The sequence below is a fragment of the Kogia breviceps genome, chromosome 2, assembly GCF_026419965.1.
Source record: "Kogia breviceps isolate mKogBre1 chromosome 2, mKogBre1 haplotype 1, whole genome shotgun sequence".
Classification (NCBI taxonomy): Eukaryota; Metazoa; Chordata; class Mammalia; order Artiodactyla; family Physeteridae; genus Kogia; species Kogia breviceps.
The window spans coordinates 135,856,191-135,879,153 of NC_081311.1; the positions used below are offsets into that span (position 1 = coordinate 135,856,191).

At 37.3% G+C, this 22,963-nt stretch overlaps 1 protein-coding gene across 1 annotated transcript in view; it reads right to left on the reverse strand.

Moving 5' to 3' along the window:
* The window catches only part of TTC21B (tetratricopeptide repeat domain 21B), an 89,110-nt gene extending 67,102 nt beyond the window's left edge, over positions 1-22,008 (reverse strand). Inside the window, exons 1-10 of the mRNA XM_059052382.2 lie at positions 21,559-22,008; positions 16,665-16,794; positions 16,466-16,576; positions 13,320-13,486; positions 11,037-11,159; positions 8,127-8,284; positions 3,463-3,547; positions 2,266-2,364; positions 674-866; positions 140-237 (exon numbers count right to left, since the gene is read on the reverse strand). Of these exons, the coding sequence (XP_058908365.1) occupies positions 140-237; positions 674-866; positions 2,266-2,364; positions 3,463-3,547; positions 8,127-8,284; positions 11,037-11,159; positions 13,320-13,486; positions 16,466-16,576; positions 16,665-16,794; positions 21,559-21,579 (1,185 nt within the window). The 5' untranslated portion in view covers positions 21,580-22,008. The remainder of the gene's footprint in view (positions 1-139; positions 238-673; positions 867-2,265; positions 2,365-3,462; positions 3,548-8,126; positions 8,285-11,036; positions 11,160-13,319; positions 13,487-16,465; positions 16,577-16,664; positions 16,795-21,558) is intronic.
* Between the last annotated feature and the right edge of the window lie 955 nt (positions 22,009-22,963).

The following is a 22,963-nucleotide window of genomic DNA, read 5'->3' on the forward strand; positions in this document are numbered from 1 at the left end:
AAATTAATAAATGTAATTACATATTAAAATTAGTGTACAATAGTCCTCTAAAACCCTTACTAAATATTAAGACACTTAAAATTTCATATTTTATAAATAGTAGCTAGGATCTACCATCTGATAAAATAAAATACTATACCGCCGATTTTCCAATAGACTGCTGAATTTCACTAAGGAATTCTAACTGCTGATCTGCGTCCTGTAGTTGCCCTTCTATTAACTGACATTGGATAAATCCTAAAAAAAAAAAAGATAGACAAAAATGGTAAAAATCCACATCATTTCATGCACGTACACTTCAAGCTAACACAAACAATATTAATTAAACAAGATTTTTTTTGCCATAATACATCAAAGTTTTAGATTTAAAAACAAAGACGGAAAGAAAAGTGAAAGAAAAGAAAATGGGTAGCTTTGTACCCATAGAAAATCAGTTACTATGGTATTCATAATTTATGTGAATTATCTCATAAAAATCTATTCCCTTAAGATAGTATTTAAGAAGTAAAAATTTTATTCTTAAAGGTACATTATTTTTTTTTCTGTTGTAGACAGTGGAGAACAGTTTAATTTTAGAAAACCATAAAATGTCTTTTCTTCTTTAATGGCAGGTATGAAAAGCAATCATTACTTCCACCTGTATGAGGAACACTCATAGATATGGTTGTCATACCAATTAGTGCAGAGACACTGGTTTCATCTAGTGTCATGGCAGTCTTATACCACTTCAATGCCTCTTTAACTTTCCCCTGTAAAATCATTTGGTATCCAAGTTCTGTAGCAAATTCTGATTGCTGAGGAGTTAAACTAAAAGCTCTCTCTAGTAATGTTTGGGTTTTTTGAAGAATCAGTTGACTACGTCCACACTAAAAAGAAAAAAAAAATTTAAGTTAGATTAAAACACTTCTACTCGGAAGAATTCATTTTTTCTAAATGTACATATAAATAAGTTTTATTTCACAGATTCAGAATGTAGGAAAAAAAATAATTTCATAAAGAAAACTAAAACTGCTCTATTTACGTAGTGCAGCAAGAGTTCATATCTTATCAGAATTTAAACAACCTTATTAAGTAATGTTTTTAAAAAATAGCTATCTTGAAAAGTTTACTGCTTCTAATGATGCTGCACAAGCAAAATTTTCAGAGCTCTTTTTTCAAACTATCTCATGATTGTCCTATAATCAGAAAAGAAAATCATTACTTTAAGGTTTTATGTATACTTATGTGTGTGTGTATATATACGTGTGTGCATATCTAGAGTAATATAAACATATATATATATTTTATTGAATTTATATTTTTATTGAATCAAAAACTAGGACAAGGATCTGCTTTACCCCTAAAGACAAGTATACCACCAGTGAGAATCATGCCTTAGAATCTTCTTGAAAACAAGCCTTCAAAAATATTTCAAGAAATGGCAATGCTGTCAGAACAAGTATATACTTTTTGAACATAACAAGTTTGAAGAGTTGTTACTTACTAAATTGTTTGATTTGTTGTAAACTAATAAAAACCACGTGTCTGGCAGTAGGTAAATAAAAAAGGTAAATACCCCCCCCCTTGACTCAAACTTCCATAATAGTGGGGCAGCGGGGCAGGGACATTTCCTCTAAATTTCACATGATCCAACAATCTTTGTTTTTAAATAAGAGAATTCAGTTTATTCATGTCATTTAACAATATCCTTGATTATTTTCTTTCAACTTTAATAATTATTTTACTTACTCTGTGTCGCCTTTCCTTATTTATTTTTTTCTAGTTTAGTTAACTTTTCAATCCTCTCATTTCTTGTGGTGATTTTAAAATTCTGCTGTATTTTTCTATTCCATTCCCAATTACCTTCTTTTTACTGGGTGCTTGTAATAAAATCATTTCTTTATTATTATAAAAAAATAAGATAGCAACCACTTCCCCCACCCAAATAATCTATTACCCACTTTACAACATTCAAAAAATCGTTTTAAAAACATAAAACAAAGAACAACCCTAGTCGTAAATCCTACGCTCTGATTCCCATTTCCTTTGTCTGGAAGGCACTTCCCTATCCTTAAAGGATTCATGGGTGCCACTTCCTCCATGATACCTCCATGATGGCTTCTGATAGCTGGAACTGTATCTCCTCTGAACTGCCTTAAGAATGTATCACATATTTATAGACACATCACATTTTCACTCTAGGTCATGTGCTTTTTGGTGCCTCAACATTTGTGACTAATTTTATATTTCCAGCTACAAATAACAGAGCTCTGTTGGCACTCTTACAGTTCTGCTGAAGGCTATTGTGATATTATAAAAAAGTTGAGCATTCTGTGGTTCCATGGCATCCAGTGCACTTCCTAAGTTTTCCAGCGTGGTGGCAGCCTAAAACAAAAAGGATTCAGTATTATTTAAAAATAAACTAAGAATAAAAGAACATAATACATGACATGTACACTAATAAATATTATTATTAATATTTAAAAAGATCTTTGCTTTTATAAAGTCCCTTTCTTCCAATGAAATCTTATATGTTGCAAGAGGATAAAAGGCCCTTTTATAAAAAGTTGAATAATTATAAATAAATAACTGCATTTTAAAATGTGTTTCCTTAATAATTGTTATTGAATGGAAACCTTTGGGTTTCCTAAGGGTGGGTAAAGATACCCATAATATTCAATTAACTATACATGCCAAGCTCCCTCTCCAATAATTAATTCATAACATGAGATATGAATGATAACATATTTACAAACATTACTATAATATGAGATCAGTCCTTGGATTACCTATATAGCCTGGTTTATATTTAAAATATTTTCTAGAACAGAAAAATCAGATACTTGACATAAATAATTTCAATGCCTGGAAAATTTACTGAAGAGTTGCTCCTCTAAGATTCTTCTAGTATTTACTGAAGTATTTACTAGGTACTATCACATTATCCAATTGAACCAGACTAAATACCAGTCTAAATCTATCACTTGTTATAATACTATTTACTTCAGACTGGATTTTGGCATTCCATAATTTAGTATACAGTCAATGTGTCCACTAGTAGAGAAAACATGTGCCTTATAAGGTCCAATGGGATTTCATCCTAAGCCCATTTAACTTACGCAAACTCAATAAAATTGTAAAAGTACTATGAATTATATTTTGTGTATGTTCTCTTCCACACCCAGCATCACTTGTTACATCAATCATATATATTACTGCACCGAGTTTCACATAGAAACAGCACATGCTGTAGTTAATAATTTTAAAAGTTTTCATGAGTAATTTTAACTATGTATTTTTGCTTTACTAGGTGATTTAACAAACCCACCTCTTTGTTAAGGTATATTTCTAGGTATCAACTAAAAACTACCATGACATACATTCTAAAACAGCACTTCAAGGCTCTTTTGTACGTGCATGTGTGTGTGTAACTAAATACATATTTAGTATAGGAAACATAAATAATAGTACAATACAACTTACCTTCTCTATATCCCCCTCCCTACACAAATAGTAAAGAGCCATCATTCTTAGTGCTTCCACATTTTGATTATCTTGCAGCATTAACCTGCAAAAAAAATTTCAGTTAATGTTATGTATTTTTATTTGATGGCTTGAAAACTTGGTTTGCTGATTATTCCACTGTCTAAATAAGTAATTTTAATTAGTAAAGTGACATCTCCTTTATGAAAATTATCAATCTCATTATTTAAACCCCAAAGAATCTCTGGATCTTAATATTGATATGTTTATGAAAGATATGAATGCATTCTACCATACTCATCAGTATATTAAAAGAATAATTCATCCTGACTACACAGATTTATTACAAGAATTCCAGGAATGTAAAGATGGGCTGAATATCAAAAACTCTATTAATGGAATTCACAACATTAAAATAGATCCAATGTGGTAAAAATAAATTAGAAAATGTTATTAAAAAATCCTTTTAATAATGGGAACAAAACTTAGTAAGAAATATGCAAAAGCTAAAGAAATTCCTATAAAACTTTATCAAGGGTATTCAGAAACAGAACTAAATAAATGGGGTAACACACTAGGTTTCTTATCATGCACGGTGTGCTATGTTGAATTATTAGCTCCAGCTTTTTCACTCTCCCTGATTACATGCTTTCTGCCATGTAACTGAGCAGTTCCCCCTACAAATGCTGGCTTGTGCTTCACTGCCCCCAACTACAAACCTGGACATTTTTCTTGGCCAATGGGATGTGGATAGGAATGGCGGTGTGCCACGCCTGTTTCAGAGGCATCGTATATTTCTGCTTGTCCTCTGCAACTCTGCTATCACCATAAGGGCTTCCTCTAGGTAGCTGGTGTTCTTTGGCGGGAGCCCAGGGAAGGACACCCTTTGAGTGGACCTGAGTCCAAACTGCAATGAGGTGCCACACCCTCCCAGCTGGATCTGAAACTTGAAGCACAGTCCCAGCCACACATCTGCACCGGGTCAGTGACCCTAGATGACCCACACCAAAGCACAAATGAGTGCACAGTATCACATGCCCTGAGATGTGCGGTTGTTTGCTGTAGATCAATAGCTGCCTAATGATAATAATCATTTGGGGTTAAAAAAATTTTCCCCAGGGCTTCCCTGGTGGCGCAGTGGTTGAGAGTCGTCTGCCTGCCAATGCAGGGGACGCGGGTTCGTGCCCTGGTCCGGGAGGGTCCCACATGCCGCGGAGCGGCTGGGCCCGTGAGCCATGGCCACTGAGCCTGCGCATCCGGAGCCTGTGCTCCGCAACAGGAGAGGCCACAACAGTGAGAGGCCCGCGCACAGAAAAAAAAAAAAAATCTATCAAAAAAGAAACATAGGCTTCCCTGGTGGTGCAGTGGTTGAGGGTCTGCCTGCCGATGCAGGGGGCATGGGTTCGTGCCCCAGTCCAGGAGGATACCACGTGCCGCGGAGCGGGTGGGCCCGTGGCCACTGAGCCTGCGCGTCTGGAGCCTGTGCTCCGCTGCGGGAGAGGCCCGCGTACCGGAAAAAAAAAAAAAAAAAAAAAAAAAAAAAGGAACATGATGGAGAACTTTCCCTAAAAGATGTAAAAATCCATTAGAAATATAGGAAAGCACAGATCCAGTTAAAAAGAAAAAAAGAACCAGTCAATATACAGAAAAAAAAAATAGCTTATAAAAAAGATGCTCCATGGCAACCTGATCAAGGAAATGAAAATAAAAATAAGTTACCATTCTTATTCTACCAGATTGTTTAAAAAACAAATTAAAAACCCCACATTGACAATAGGCAGAATTGGTAAGGATGGCGGGGTGGGCATGCAATAGCCTACTAATGAGAATCTTAGTATAATTTCTTACAAGTACAATTTGGCAGCGTTTATCAAAATGTCAAAAATGTGTATACCTGAAGCAGAGACTGCAATCTCTCCTCAAGCCCACTCTCCCCTTATTTGCTTGGGCTCAGGGCTAGCCAACACTTCCCAGCCATCTCTGCAGGTAGCCATGGCCAATGTGAGAGGAAGCAGTTTATGGCATTTCTGGGCCTGGGCTTTTAAGAAAAGTGGAATGACTCCTCCACACTCCCCTCTTACCAGCTGGACACCAATGTCATGAGGTTTTAGGAAATGGCAGAGTTGCAAAATGGAGAGCTTGGGTCCCTTGAATACAGTGTGGAAGAAGGCTGCCCGATCAAATCTTACACCCACTCAAAACAGTTACATGTGACCAAAAAAAAAAAGCTCACTGTGTTAAAACATATGTTTGGATCCACTTTTTATAGGAGCTTAGCTTACCCTAAAAAAATATAATTCCCTTTAAATTAATAATCCCTCATTTGGGAAACCATCCTTCAGAAATAATCCTATATGTGTATAAAGAGGTGTGTGTGTGTGTGTGTGTGTGTGTGTGTGTGTGTGTGTGTGTGCGCGCGCATGTGCGTGTTCACTGCAATATTTAGAACAGCAAAAAATTAGAAACATGCCTACCAATGGGGAAAGATAAAATAAACTATATTTATGTTCACTTTATAGATGCTATTCATTGTTAATAAACATAAAAGGATATCCATGAAATACTAAGTTAAAGAAAAATCAAGTTTAAAAGCTATATAACAAGTCTTATTTTAGATTTTTTAAATGCCCCCCAAGATATATGCATATATTTATACATTATGTGGATACCTCCCACCCCCAATCCCCCCCACAGTGCCTAGAGAGGGAATCTGGAAAAATATAAACATCAGAAAGTTACTTATACCCAAATTGTGGTCTCCAAATACCATTTCTCAGTAAAAAGAATTAGATTGCCCTGGACCATGGCTGATACCTATACAGGGCAGTAAATACACAAAATAACCCTGGTATATCTTGCCATACCAAACAGTAAGGAAATTATCAAAGACTACTAGGGTTATGTCAAAAAAGACTCAAGAACTAACTTGAAGAAGCTACTAATGGCCAAAGATAACTCAATCTGAGCAATTATAATAACCAAAATGGTTAGAAACACTCAGGTTTAATCCATGTCATATAAGCAAACAAACCCAAACCACCATCAATCACCAGTGGAGAATGCTAGGGGCCTTTTTTGTTTGTTTCTGAAACCTGGAAATAAGGGAAAAGACTCAAGCGTTTATCCAACTTTTCTTACATGAACTATAACACTAGATAACCAATCAGCAGGTTGGAAGTTTTTCTTTATAGGAGGATTCTAGCTAAGAAATGCAGAAAGAATGACATAACCAAACTGTAATCCTAAACCAAGTACCCAGGTATTGAATTCGAATTGCTGCTAATAACCACAAAAAGAGAGACAAGCATAGATTATGTCTCTTTGATGGAAGAACACATCAGCACTTATGAATTAACTGCCAAATAAAGAAACAAATAGTGAATGTGAATCTAACCAAGTCTCTAGATCCATCACCAATTTATTAGAAATACTGAGGATAAGCAATAAGCTACAGTTATATGGCATACCAATACAATTCATATCATTCAAAACCTGTAGGATAGGGCTTCCCTGTTGGCACAGTGGTTGAGAGTCCGCCCGCCAATGCAGGGGACACGGGTTCATGCCCCAGTCCGGGAAGTTCCCACGTGCTGGGGAGCTGCTGGGCCCATGAGCCATGGCCGCTGAGCCTGCACGTCCGGAGCCTGTGCTCCGCAACGGGAGAGGCCACAGGAGTGAGAGGCCCGCGTACCGCAAAAAAAATCCTCACAAACCTGTAGGATAAAAATACTGGTTTCTTTAACTTATTTAGCAAGAACAAAAAGAGGAGCGGGTTGTTGGAGAGAAAGAGGAACAAAGCAGGAAGGGAAGAAGGGAGAGGGGAACTCTCCAATGCCTTCACACTTCAGAAGAAAAACCAAAGTCTTTACCATGACCAACAAGACCCTGTGCTCTGACGTCACCGCCTAGTCATCTTGCTCCTTCCCATCCTTAACCATATGACACGTACTCTTGCCTCAAGGTCTCTGCACTTGCATTTGCTTCTTACTGCAGTCTTCTCCAGGATGTCTGCAAGCTTGCTCCCTCTGTCAAACGCCATCTTCTCACAGGCCTTCCCTACCAACCCGTAAAATTGAAGACCCTCCCTCCCCCGTCCCTATTTCACTTCCCGGCTGTATTTTTTCTCCATTGCACTTATAACCTTTTAACATACTACATAATTTCTTACTTGTTCTGCTTATTATATAAGCTTCATGAGGTCAGGGATATTTGTCTTTCTGAATATAAGAGTGTTTTAGAATAGCTACCCAGATATTTATGTACATCTATAAATTCAGCCTTTAAAAACAATGCAACGGGGCTTCCCGGTGGCACAGTGGTTGAGAGTCCGTCTGCCGATGCAGGGAACGGGTTCATGCCCCGGTCTGGGAAGATCCCACATGCCGCGGAGCAGCTGGGCCCGTGAGCCATGGCCGCTGAGCCTGCGCGTCCAGAGCCTGTGCTCCGCAACCGGAGAGGCCACAACAGTGAGAGGCCCGCATACCGCAAACAAACAAACAAACAAACAAAAAACAATGCAACATTAAGGATTTCCTCAATTCTATATTGTTTGAAAAATTCAAATTAAAAAAACCTTATAAGAAAAAAATAAACATAGATTTTTTTTTTTTCTCAAAACTATAACCAGATCCAAAGATACTTGTGACATCTTTTTTTTACTTAACCTCTGTGCTGTCTCAACTGTCTGGTCCCAATCCTGCAAGGCTAGTTGTAGTTTCATTTTCTTTACAAAAGAAGGAAGGAAACTTGGAAAGTTCATGATTATCTGGTTCACAGTCTCCAGAGCACCTGAATAATTCTGGCGCATCTCAAGGCACTGTGCCTAATGGGAGAAAAAAGAAAAAAGTGACATCAAAACTGTGATCATATATACTAAGGTTCTCACGGCAGTTACCCTGGAAGAGGTAGAATTCTAGTGTTTAACATTTTTTATACTTTTATTTTCTGACCTTTCTGTAGAAATAGTTTTCACTTTTATAATCAGAAAAACAAAATAAGTTTTAATCAAACAAAATTTTAAAACATCACAGAATAAAAATATTTTACATTATAAGTGACCGTTTTAAAATCCACTTTTAAATAACAGAAATATAACTACAGGATGAAAATTTTGAAATATTTTTAGAAACATCATAAGGAATGTTTCTATTTATAACAGAAAAATTACCTTTTAGAATAAAATATTTCCAGGATATTTGCAAGTAGCATTTAAAACTAATATATATTGTATCTTTTTTAAAAAATTACTTTCAGGCTAAAGAAGATAAGATTTTAAAGAATCAGCAAAATAAAGTGCAAAACTACCTCAATATTTTTACTTCTATGAATTATCTTAAGGACATAAATGGATAAGACCAAAAAGAAGCATATTTATGGCAGAACTATTTATAATAGAAAAATTTAAAATAACCTGAAATGGCACCTAGGATTAAATGATAGCATATTTACTTAATAAAATTTTAGGTGGCCATTAAAACCCATTATGTTAACTTGTAGATCGATATTTACTGACACGAGATGTCATTTACGATATAATAGTTTATCTAGTTATCTCCAATGGTGATATTTATTTTTAATTCAGATATTACTGTATTCTAAAATTTTTCTACAATGTACATGTATTACTTTCATAGTCAGAAAATATAAATCTATAAATATAGTAAGTGCTTTAAGAACAGATGATGAGGCATATTTATCATATGTCAGATTTTTTAAAATGTGTTTCTGAATCTCCTTTAGGAATAAATTCAGTCCTAGAATATCTCAGTTCAAAATGAACATCCAGCCTCAACAGATGTACAGTAAAACTGCAATATATTCCCGAAATCAGTTTGAGATTATGTTCCCATATAAAGGAAAGTATGAGAACCATCCAAAGATATCACTATGTCAAAATAAATTATTATTTAAATTTCTCAATAGTGGACAATAGTAAAACAGATTAATGCAGATAATTTTTTAAAATATAAATGCCTTTGCAATCTGCCTAAATAGCTGGTAACATAAAATAACAAAATCATGCAAATAGACCACATCTAATACTTCCTTAGACCATCATCTCCCATGTGAATGCAACATACTATATTAAATGAAACTAAATTTGCTATATAATTGGTTCATATCATTCCTAGTTGGAATTCAACTAATGCAAGCCTCTTGCTGAATGAACTGAAAAATAAATACATAATTGGAATGGGTTATATCAGAAAAAGAATTTAAACCAGTCTAAAGTATTAGAGGAAAAAGGTAAATCCTTCTTAAGCTGCTTATATTGACACTTGAAATAGCCCTACCTTAGATTACCTACTAGCTTTTCTTTAAGGAATAGAGGGGAGCAGAAATGATCAAGAAAAACTTTTAAAAAAATTTGCTAAATGCCTATAAGCTCTAGCAGTGCCATTAGGCAAAACCTGAGTCCAAGCAGCACAAATACTAGTTGTACTGGTGGCAAACATCTGAACAAGCTCACTAGCCAGGGAAATGACAAGAGCAATGTAGGTACATTGGCAATAGCCAAGACACCAATAATCCTCTCTTTCTTTTTTATCCCCCCACACCAGATTACTGCTAATTTAATAGACTGTTTTCCTAATATAAATTTAATTCTTTTTGCTGAAATAAAAAATGATTTTTTTTTAATTTAAGGAATTAAGACGGCATCCATGGAATTGAAGAAAAAGTCCAAATTAAACATTTCTACCCACCAATGATTTCTAATAACACTGCCACTTGGTCATCCCTCTCAATGTAAGTTACATCATGTTATTTCTCTGTTCATTGGCTGCCCATCTATCTGGTTCAAAGCAAAAGCCAAAGGCTTTACAGAATCAGCCAGCCTCTCCTCATTCCCCCCATGCCCACCTGTCCTGACCCTTACCTTCTCTCCCTCTAGCCTTCACTTTTCTCCCCTTCCCTCATTCTGCTTTAGTCTCCAGGCCTCCTAGCAATGCCTTCAACATGCCTTAAGGTATCTGAACTCTCTACTCCCCTATTTGTAATGCATGCTCTCCCCAGGTGCCCACAGGGCTTTAACCCTCACCTCCTGTAAGTCTTTGCTCAAATGTCACTTTCTCTGACCACATCATTTAAAACTGCAAGTTCAGTTGTATTTCTCCCTCTTTCCTTGCTTTATTTTTCCATTGTACTTACCACCTTCTAATATACCACATAATTCACTTACTTTCTTTATTGTCTGTCTCCACCAGTAGAACATAAGCTCCATAAAAGCAACAGGTTTTATTTTGCTTAGGGTATCCCTAGTATGTAGAGTGATGCCTCACACATATTAGATACATCATAGATGTTTGGTGAGTAAATAATATAGGAACCACCACAACTACCGACAGCAACAACAGAAACAATTAAAACTGATCCAGGATTCAGGAATTCGGCAGGGAGTACTTTTCTCTAGCTTACTGTTCAACATCCCATACAAATACAAGTCCCACCTGCAGTTGAGAGTTGATAAAAGTAACATTAAAAACTATCTTTCTGAGCTACGTGGTTTTGTTGGGTTTCATATATATTACAAATAAATTTTAAAACATCATTTTATTAATCTAATGCCAACTCACCTTACCCAGCAGAGCAAAAATATCATTTCCATCTTGTAATCCCTCTTCAAAATACCTTAGTGCTTTTTTAGTATAAGCTTCTTTTCCTCTTGTAATATCAAGCCATGCTCTCAAAACCTGTCCCTGTAAAATGAATAATTCTAATATTTTCATTTTTTTAGAAATGAAAGAAATAAATGTTGATGAAGAAGTTAAACTAAGCATCATTCTTCTTTGTAATTAGTAACAAAAATCACTCTATCAAATGTTATAAAAAATAAAACTGCAATAAAATCACTTTCCAACCCTTGCTAGCCTACAGTCTTGGGAACTATTATGAATTTCAGCCTTTAAGATTACTACTGTGGTCAATATTAAGAAGCTTGTAAAATATTCCCTTAATACTACATAACCAATATTCTTACATGGGGTTTTGCTAATAAATTACTAATAACTGCTAAACATGTAATTCAATACAAAAATAAGAATTTGTTACCTCTTTTGGGGGATACAGACCAAATGAACTAAGCTGGGAAAAAAGAAGTGCCTTGCTTCACATTTATTAAAAATTAAGATAATCTGGCAACTATCTCAGTCTCTTTGACTAGTCCAGTGAGCTTCAAATGAAAGGATAAAATGGCCTCAGAAATTAAAAAATGAAGAAGCCATGAAGTTTACCTTCAGAAATGTTAGTGAGCCAATGCACTGTAAGGTTTATAGGATTAGAAAGAAGATGAATACACGTTGATTATTTTTCTTTTTAATGCCAAATAAAATATTATGAAATCTGCTCGTCTGTCAAAAAATTTCTAGGTTACTTAATAAACCTTATAAATCTTTAACTTAGATCATATTTACTTCCCTATATTTCACCTGGAAAGACAGGTAAGAATACTTAAACAATGTTACTTCTACTCATTAGATCACTGTACTTTCTTGAATCATTTCAACTGTGTGGATGATTCCCAACCTTTATTTCTAGTCAAATACCTTTCCTAATTTTTTCTCTTCTTTTTCTAGAAGCTCATCTACTGTCTCCATCTCACTGTTCTGTCAGAGCCTGAAACATAGAATGTCTAAAACCAAACACATCACCTCCCTCCAAGATTACCTTCTCAGCCCAAAGTATTTTCTAGTCACGTTAACTGGTCTCTGAATTGTCCAGGCTTAAAACCTCAGAGAGACATCCTTGATATCTGACACCTCAGTATCTTTCCCCCAGTATTTATAATAAGTTGAAAAGTCCTGTGGGTATTTGATAATTCTCAAATTCCTACCTGAATTTGACACACTGAATAGTATTTTAGTGTAGCCCCTTAAAGCCTTCTGCCAGAAAGTGCTATCTTTGGGGGCCTGCATTCTGGTTTCTTCCCAGGTCAGTTCATCCTATAAACCATTGCTAAATTCATCTTCTGAATTTGCACTTTAATGACATCACTGACATGATTAAAAATCTTCAATGACCCTCAGCACATATCAAATTAGATACAAGTATTTGTACCTAGCCATCAAGATCCTTCAATTTGTCCCAACCCACTTTTCCAAACTTTTCTTCGACCCTCTTCTTCTCTGTACCCTGTATTCCCATCAGGTGTGAGGTTCTCACTGTACCCAGACCTACACGTCTCCTTGTTCTTCTCCTTTCTATTATCTCCCACCTTGGGAGTATCTACTTCCCTTTTCCATATTCTTTGCCTGTGGAAACTGTATCCATCTTTCAGGTTTTAGCTCAAATGCTACTTCCTTCAAGAAATTCTTCTTCATTCGCCTAACAGTTATTGATGTGATCTCTCCTTGAGTACGTAAAATAGTGCCTAGCACAAAGTAAATGAGCAATAAATGTTAACTATTATTTTCCTGCACATTTTAATCACACTTCTCTCATTCCATTTGTCAATTTTCTCACAATGTTAATTGGGTCTATTGGGTTAATTGCTCTATAACACTGCTAGATGATCCATTCATGAAGGTAAAGTTTATGTATTTTTAATCTTTCTATTATTAACAGTGCAAATAATGGTGCCTTGTACCTAGAGCAGTTCAATAAGGAGAGTGGGAGGGAAGGAAGGAGAATGAAAAGGAGGAAAGGGAGGGAAGGAAGCAGGGAGGGCTCTTGTCAAGAGTTAATAAATAACATTAAAAAAAAAAAAAAACTTTAGAGAACCACAATTTTATAAAATAATAAAATATTAAAATAAGACTGTTATTTATAAAATGAGAATAGAGTGGACAATAACAAAGCTTTTATATAAATAACATAAGCTTCCTTTAATGTTAGTATTTCAAAATAAGAAAACTAGCTACCTCTTTACTACCATTTGACATTTTGATCATTCGGTCAACATATTCTCTCGCCTTATCGTGACGACCAATGTGCCACAAAAATAAGCCTGCATGGTACAAAGCTTTTGGTCCAGCTCCTTTACGCTGCTCCTTCACTCTGGCATCTGATTCCAGAATAGCTTCTCTATCTGGGAGAAGGAAAAAAAGACATTAAGTGAAAATTAAATTCTAGATTAAAAGTTTATAATAGGTCAGATAACTAACAGCAGAGAATATAGTTCTTCTCTCTACAGCAGCACTAATAAAAATAAAATGCAAGCCACATACGTAATTTAAAATTTCCTAGTAGCCACATCAAAGAAGTAGCAACAAGTAAAATTCACTTTAATCATATATTTTATTTAACCCAATATATCCAAATTATCATTTCCACACATAATTGATTTGAAAATTATTATGAAGATACTTTTCTTTTTTTTCGTCTTACTAAATCTTTAAAATCTGGTATGCACTTTACACAAAGCACATCTCAATTAAGATGTGAAATTTTCTTCAGCAAATCTTTATACTGAGATTTTACAAAATGTATTTTGGGAAAAGCAGAATCATATACCTGTTCTAAACATAATTTTTCTAACTGAATCAAGCATCAGTTTTAAATTTTAAAGTAAATTAATTAGAATTAAATTGAAAATTCATGTCCTCAAACGAGACACATTTCAAGTGCTCTACAGCCACCTGTGGCTAATGACCACTGTGACCACACTACAGTTCTATAGTTCATGTCACTCTCAAGACATAAAGGCTATATATGCAAATATATTTTTTAATAATAAGATGAAAAAGTTGGCAATGATTCTAAAATGAGACAATTATTAGGGGCAAATTCAGAACTAGGAGTCAAATTACCCTACTTCCTAATCCAATTCGAAAATATATAACCAAGCTAGGCTGCTGTCAGAGGTCAATGAAAGGTGGTATAATTACCACTTATATAGTTAATACTGACTGTCTGACTGCTCCCTTAAAAAGATGGTCTACACCTAGAACTCTAATCACTTCTATTTAATCTGTTATGTAAATGCTTGGGACACAAATGTCAGTTAGATCCAAATCTCAGGTCAAATCAAAATGTGGATCAGCTAGCCAATAGAAAGAAGAAATGTCGAAGTTGAGGACTGAAAGTCTAACAGACTACCTTTCTGGAAATGGCTACCAAGGAAAGGTACGTGACTCCTCCTTTTAACTCTAAGGATACAAATTTAAATTTAAATGTGGAATTACCAAGGTACAACTTTATGAGTTTAGGAAACAAAATTGTTCTCTGGAGGGCTAGAGATTGCTTGGCAAGGGACCCCTTCTGCCCTGCCTACAGCACAACCACTGCAACACCTTCAGAAGTTCTCACTAAATAGGCATGATACAGAAACAGAACTTAGGGGGCAGGAGCAGGCACTGTACCTTACTGCCCAGATTTCCATCAAGTCCCTAGTGGGGCATCAGCTAGCTGTGATAGTCTGCATAAAGCTAGTTCTTTCCAGATATCAGCTCAAGTTCTTAATGCATCACAGCCCTTTAATAAACAGGGCTTACATTAGCATTCAGGAAGAATGTACGAGAACAATGTAGGCTCTTCCTAGGCGAGACAGACAGACATTTGGGCCTCTCCTGAACTCAAGCGCACTCAGCATTATTATGGAGGAAAGTCGAGTGACTACTCAGGTGTCTCTAAACAACCCTGGAAATCACATTTTCTTTTTTTTACGCGGGCCTCTCACTGCTGTGGCCTCTCCCATTGCGGAGCACAGGCTCCGGACGCGCAGGCCCAGCGGCCATGGCTCACGGGCCCAGCCGCTCCGCGGCATGTGGGATCTTCCCGGACCGGGGCACGAACCCGTGTCCCCTGCATCGGCAGGCGGATTCTCAACCACTGCGCCACCAGGCAAGCCCCTGGAAATCACATTTTCTAACAGAAACAGTACTCTTGGGAGTAACCAATTAAATAAAAACTTGATTCTAGGAAGAAAACATTTTGTTAATTTCTCTCTCTCTCTTTTTTTTTTAAGGCTTACTGACTACAGCTCTCCTACACCAATTCTCTGCTCCAGCTACACACACTCCTGCTGGAACATAGAGGAAGGGGATCCAGAGATGAACCTAATTCTGAACCATTTCCACATATCTGCCCATCGAGTTCTCCTGTCTGAGAAGATCAAGTCCCCATTCCCACAAAGTCTCCCCAGCCTACTCCTATGGATAAGCAGTACATGCTATTTCCCCACTTTCTTGAAAGTTTTAGAAAGCATCTAGTCGTTAGATTTGTTTATGAACTAAACATATTGTGTTTTAAATAACTTTTTATTTATTTGTACAAGTATATGTGGGTGAAGGGTGTAAGTGATACTTTGCTTAAGAAAAAACTGTTTCCTAATATTTAAAAAAATTTATGACATTTGGTAATTGTTTAATTATTTGAAACAAGATCTATTTTTACAATGCTATTAGCTGTTACTGGATAAATATGGATGAATACAATACTATTTCTTTTTTATTACCTATAATTCCAATACTCTTCTGCCTCAGCCATATGTATTAAGACATATGCTATGTATTAAGACAGTTCACACAATTTTAGTTGCTGGTTTATGTATAAAGATCCTTCTGTAATCTAATCATATTTCCCAACCTACTACTGGATAAAAATTTACTGAATATCTTCCAAAGAGCTAGCCCCTCTGGGGGATGTAAAGGCTTTTAAGAAGCTCAAGATATAGTAGAAGAGAGAAACTGCATGTAGCTATATATGCACAAAACAAGTTGTAAAGTTGGCTGCTACAGAGTAATTTATGTATATACCTGTTTTGAGCTGTCCTTTTTTGTTTTAGCCATTGCTAATATTTATTCACCTTTACATTAATTCAAACAATCCCTACATACTAATGAAACTTCTGCCATAGGAGATAAGGAATATAAAAGCAATAGAAGACCCATATTTCTCATGCTTGATAAACTTAGTCTTGTCAGGAAGATAAAACAACTATGACATAAATAGTATCTACAGATAATACATAATACAGTATGATTAGACTGAATGTTAAGGTAATTAAGAAAAATCAAAATGAGTTGAGTAGAAAAATCTGTCTAAGCATTGTACTTAAATACTATACCTGGATTGGGACTCATTTTATGAGTGTATATCAGTGCAATTAGAGAACAAAGTGATACATCTTGTTTATTTTTAATAGCCTCAAATTCTCGAAGAGCTTCTTGAGTTTTACCTGAAAATCAAAATTACGAAGTGAAAATTGTTCTTTGTGCAAAACAAGAATTTAAAACTTATGGAAATGTTTAATAATTAGCACATACCTTCCATTAATGTACCATAGGCATAATAAAACCTGAAGACGGGATCACTGCCATACCTCTTAGTTCCCTCACTGGCAACAAGTAACACATGATGGAAATATCTCTCTTGACAATAGTAATTAATCAAAGTCTAAGAGGAAATAAAGACTAAATGTTAAAAGAGATTCTGATGTTCTGAAATACTCTAAGCAGATATTAACCTAAGATCTTGAATAATCTAAAACTTCGATAACGTATTTTTTCTTCCAAGTTCCTTAAGTACTGTTAAAGGCTAGCACTTAAGGAATGTAGAACACAATGAACACAAAATTATTGAAATAACTCAATGTTTTCTAATAATTTCAATCTTTTTTTCCTAAACTATTTCTTAACAATACTGAAGTCAGGGTATTGTCACCTCTTTCCTTTCCCCACATTTTCTTAAGGTTTTAGAAAATGGGAAAACAGACAAAAAGCAGGAATAAAAAAAAAAAAAGACAAGAGGCTTCCACTGCCAGACCAGATTTCTTTTAAAAACAAAAACCCTTCTATTTTGTTTTTATAGCATCACAAAGTAATGACCAATTAAACTCAGCAATTGATTGTCAAAGGTTATCTTGTTTTCTGAGTTCTACAACAAATAACTAAAACAAAGGATTTATTTTTTAATGGAAATCACTATCATTAGGCTTTTTTCAAAATTATTTATACATGAGGCAGAAAACTAGTATCAGGAGATACAAAGTTCTGATTAATTGGATCTATGCTTTACACCATTTTTCTCAGGATCACATCTAAGGCTTAGTTGCTAACCTAATCAAAGAGGGAAGCCATATTCACTATCACCGTGATATACCTGATTCACTCCCACAAACCAATTCGGGCCATCCCATACCTCCCTAGTCTGACTCTTCAGCTGGTTCAGCAGGAGCAAGAAATACAGATGAAGCACTGATTGACAGGATTAAAATGAGTGTCTGAACAGCTTTTTTTTTTTTTTTTTTTAACAGTCCATTGTTTCTGGAGGGCTACAGTCCACGTGCTTCTCTAGAACAGCCTGGCAAACGTCTTCCAACTTTTACTCTGCTTCTCTCCCTGTGGTTACTGTTCTCTAGTCCCTTCTCAGCCACTGTTTCTTCAAAGTGTGATCTGGACACCAATTCCAAGACCCCCACAGCACACCTCAGAAAGTGCAGTTTTCCTCCAGAGCCCTTTCCCTAAGGTTGCAAATGACTTCTCAGTTTGCCACAACTAAGGACACTTTTTTTTGTGTGTGTGTGTGATATGCGGGCCTCTCACTGTTGTGGCTCCGGACGCGAAGGCTCAGCGGCCATGGCTCACGGGCCCAGCCGCTCCACAGCATGTGGGATCTTCCTGGACCGGGGCACGAACCCGTGTCCCCTGCATCGGCAGGCGGATTCTCAACCACTGCGCCACCAGGGAAGCCCCTAAGGACACTTTTAGTATCATCTTACTTGACTTCTGTCCAGCGTTTAGTATCACTAAGCACCTATAACTCTCCTAAAAGGCAGTGGCATGGTATCATAAACAGGACATGGATTTTAAGACCTGTTTTCAAATTTCCGGTCCATCTTATAGCCGCTCAGTTTGCTCATTTGTAAAATGCTGGTAGTCATTTATAGGTCATTGTAAGGATTAATTGAGACATCATACTGTAAAACTATTCCAAAAAAAAAAGTTCCTCCAAACCCCAAATGTTGATATTAAAAAAACAAACAAAAAAACACGTGTCCAGCCAAGACCTCTCATTGCAGCTCCAGATTCCTATTTCAATTTCCCCAAAACCCAAGCCGGACATTGCGTCAGGAATGCTCTCTTCCTGTTTGCACAGTCCCCAGAAGTCTAACCAGTCAGTAAGTTCTTCTTCTATTGTTCTAGTCTGCTTCCCACTCCCCGCAGCTATTTCCACTGCCTTGGTTCAGGTTCGGTTTGTTCAATCCAACAAACATTTACTGACTGCTATGAGTGCCAAGCACTGGGCTAGGTACGGTGAACATGAAGATGAATAAGAAATGGTTTCTGTCCCAGAAAAGCTTAAAATTTCCAACTGAGACTAGAATCTAAAGACTATTTGAACCCACGCACCTACGGTCAATTAATCTTCCACAAAGGAGGTAAGAATATACAATAGAGAAGAGACAGTCTCTTCAGCAAGTGATGCTGGGAAAGCTGGACAGCCGCATGTAAATCAATGAAGTTAGAACACATCCTCACACCATACACAAAAATAAACTCAAAATGGCTTAAAGTCTTAAATATTAAGACATGACACCATAAAACTACTAGAAGAGAGCATAAGGCAAAACATTCTCTGACATAAATCGTACCAATGTTTTATTACGTCAGTTTCCAAGGTAATAGAATTAAAAGCAAAAATAAACAAATGGGACCTAATCAAACTTAAAAGCTTATGTACAGCAAAGGAAACCACAAACAAAATGAAAAAACCTATGGAGGGGGAGAAAATATTTGCAAATGATGTAACTGACGAGGGCTTAATTTTCAAAATATACAAACAGCTCAAACAACTCAGGAAAAAGAAAGAAAGAAAGAAAAAAGCCCAACAACCCAATCAAAAAATGGGCAGAAGACCTAAATAGACACTTCTCCAAAGTAGACACACAGATGGCCGACGGGCACATGAAAAGATGCTCAACATCGTTAATTATTAGAGAAATGCAAATTAAAACTACAATGAGGTATCATCTCACACCGGTCAGAATGGCCATCATTAAAAAATGTACAAATAACAAATGCTGGAGAGGGTGTGGAGAAAAGGGAACCCTCCTACACTGTCGGTGGGAATACAATTGGTGCAGCCATTATGGAAAACCATATGGAGGTTCCTCAAAAAACTAAAAATAGAGTTGCCATATGATCCCGCAATCCCACTCCTGGGCATATATCAGGAGAAAATTTTAAAAGATACATGCATCCCAATGTTCACAGCAGCACTATTTACAATAGCCAAGACATGTAAACAACCTAAATGTCTATTGACAGATGAATGGATAAAGATGTGGTGTGTGTGTGTGTATATCTGTGTGTATATATATATATACACATATACACACACGCACACACACACAATGGAATACTATTCAGCCATAAAAAAGAATGAAATAATGCCATTTGCATCAACATGGATGCAACTAGAGATTATCATACTAAGTGAAGTAAGTTAGAAAGAGAAATACCGTATGATATCAATTATACGTGGAATCTAAAAGTATGACACAAATGAACTTATCTATGACACAAAAACAGACTAAGACACAGAGAAGAGACTGATGGTTGCCAAGGGGGAGGGGAGGCAGGGTAGGGATGGACTGGGAATTTGGGGTTAGCAGATGCAAACTATTATATAGATAATGGATAAACAACAAGTTTCCTACTGTACAGCACAGGGAGCTATATTCAAATAATTCAAATTTCAGTGTCCGTAAGTAAAGTTTTATTAGAACAAAGCCATGCTTAAGTATTGTCGATAGCTGCTTTCATGATACTATGGCAGATTCGATGCTACAGAGACCCTATGGCCCATAAAGCCTGAATATGTACCACCTGGCCCTTTAAAGTTTGCTGTTCTACTTAAGGCTCCTGTTCTAGAACGTTCAGTAGAACAGGGATTATTGGATAACAAGGTTAGAAGAAAGCTAGGGTCAAGAAGGGCCTCCTATTGTGTTGCTCCTCTAGTCTAAGTGATGAGTTAAATCACAGTTTTTAGCATGAAAGTGTTTTTATTAAAAAGTTCATTTGGGTGGCAGTACAAAAGATAAATTTAAGGGGATGAAAATACTTAAGGGGATGAGGGAAGGCTTCACAGGAAGATAATGTAAAACTTCTGGCAAAAAAGCAAAAGACACTCCAGCACCCCCATCATCACCAGCTAACATGGTACGCATTGCCTGTTTACCTGTTTACCGACTGACTCCCCCTCCCCAGATGTAGAAAGATTTGGGAGGGTTTTTCTTAGCTTTACTACTGCAGGGCTTATTATCTTCACGCTTAGAATAGTGCCAGACACATGGGAGGCATTCAATAAACATTTGTTGAATTAATTTAATTAAGGTTTTCGCCAACATTAGATTATAAATTCACAGTCCCTGTGAAGGCGGGGACTGTTCCGTTCTGTTCATCACTATCTCCAGCTCCAGTGGACAGTGAGCCCTCCATCAATATGTGTTGAACAAGGGAATCAGTGAACAAATGAATGGAGAAGATCATCATCCTAAAAAGTAACTTTTTACTTTCAAGTCTCATGTCTTTGTTTTCATATCATTATTTTTCTTACGTGGACCGTCATTAAATATCTGCTGAACGGATGCATCAGTGATAAACAGAGAAGACCATCACCCTAAAATACTCCTCCATTTTCAAGCCTATATCTTTAACTGATTTCATATCATCTTTCCGTGCTCCTTTTACCGTCCCACGGGGGGAGCTGGCACTAGTTTGCTGTAAGTCCTTAAAAATTGCACCCGGGGACTATTGTAAAACAGTTATACTCAAATAAACATGTTAAAAAAAAAACTGCACCCGGGAGACGCACTAGGTGTCCTATGTTGACCAAACCTTCCAAGCAAACAGGGTACAAAACTAAAAGTAAACACGACCAACAGGGGGGGGAAAGCACACTAACGGCAATTCGGAAAGCAGTGCGCGGGGAAGGCTGCCCAGACCTCAAGATTCCAAAGCAGGGCCCGCGGAGCGAGAGCAGGTGATGTAGGTTACAGGCCCGCACCCCAGGCGGGGGCACCTAGCCAGCCGGGGCGGCAGGTACCGTAGAGTAACAACGGCCTAGCCAGGTCGGTCCGCGAGCTCTCCACGCCCCCCGGCCCCTCGCCACCCCGGCAACCCCAAGGCAACACACGGCCAGCTCCTGCCCGCTCACCTTCAGCCCCTGCGAGTCCATGGCTTCCGAGGCCGAGCCGCGTGCCTCCTGGGCGCGCGCCTGCCGAAGCCCAGCAGAAGAGCCAAGGGTCCCAGGGTCTCGCAGCCCAGGCCCAAACCAGCTTGGGACGCGGCGGGAGGGGCGGGGCGGGGCGGGATCGCGCCGCCATTGGCTGCCGGCGGAGGGGGCGGGCCCTCGCGGCAGGGATTGCGGGGGTCGAGGCACTGGCGGGGACCCGGAGGGAGGGCGGCGGGTGGGGAAGGGGTTGCGATCAACCGGATGCTGGGTGAGGCGAAGGTCAAACAGCGAAAAGACCCTAGGGGCACAGTGGGTGGGCGGGCCTGAGGATTAGGAATTAAAGAATGAAGGAAATGGGGGAGGACGTAGGAAAAAGGGCAAGTCTGTTTCCCATCTCCAGCTACAAAGCAAGACACCATTTTCTACACGTTTGTGTAGAGGCGGGTTCCCGCAATGCGGCTATTTAGAAGGCCTGACCAGCTCAGAGAAAAGCCTTTAACTTTCACATGTAGTAGTTGCATTATGGCCACAAGGTGGAGCAGAAAAATCACAAGTTCTTAACAGAAAGGAATGAGCTTCTTGCGCCCATTTTTGCAGGCAGTGCTGCAATCCCGTGTTTTTTGTTAGAAAGCACGTTAAATTAGTCTTTTTTTTTTTTTTTTTTTACCAGCTCTGATGATGGGAGGAACCAATGAAGTAAACCTATTTTTTCAGTTAAAAAAAAATAACACTGCTGATTTTAAACTGAGAATAAAATTAATCCCTACGCAAACGTTTATGTCTGCACCTATCAGGCAACTGTCAGTTGCTCGTAGATTTCTTCAGTTATTTAGTGAATTGAAATGAAATAGAATGAACAAAGAGATTTCCTATTTCTGCTTGAAGATATATTTTTTTAAAGATTTGAGATTTAAGTAATCTTCGTGGAGTCTTTTACATGGATCCCAAATTTCAATCCTAGTTCTAATTATCTTACTTTAGTTGATGTGATTCATAGTTGCCTTAATCAGATTTTAAGTTTGTTAAGCAGTCAACGAACATTAACCTTTTTCCATGGCAGTAGGTTAGGTAATGACAATCTTGAGGGAAAGGATGAGTATAATTACAGACTTCAGTGCTAGGCAATATTTGTCACTGGTTTCCCTTAAAAGAGCATTCTACCCAGAGAGGCACATATTATATATATATATATTATTTTTTTTTTAAGGCACATATTATATTCATGAAGATTGCTTTTGTTTGTTTCCATCATTCATAGTCAAGCTAAATGTTTGTGATAATGAACAGCTGGTAATACCTGCTGGTCTGATTTTCAAAGCCTGTGGATTAATCTGCACTTGGTATGCAGCAGAGAATATCAGAAACTAAGATGCTCATATGAGTATAT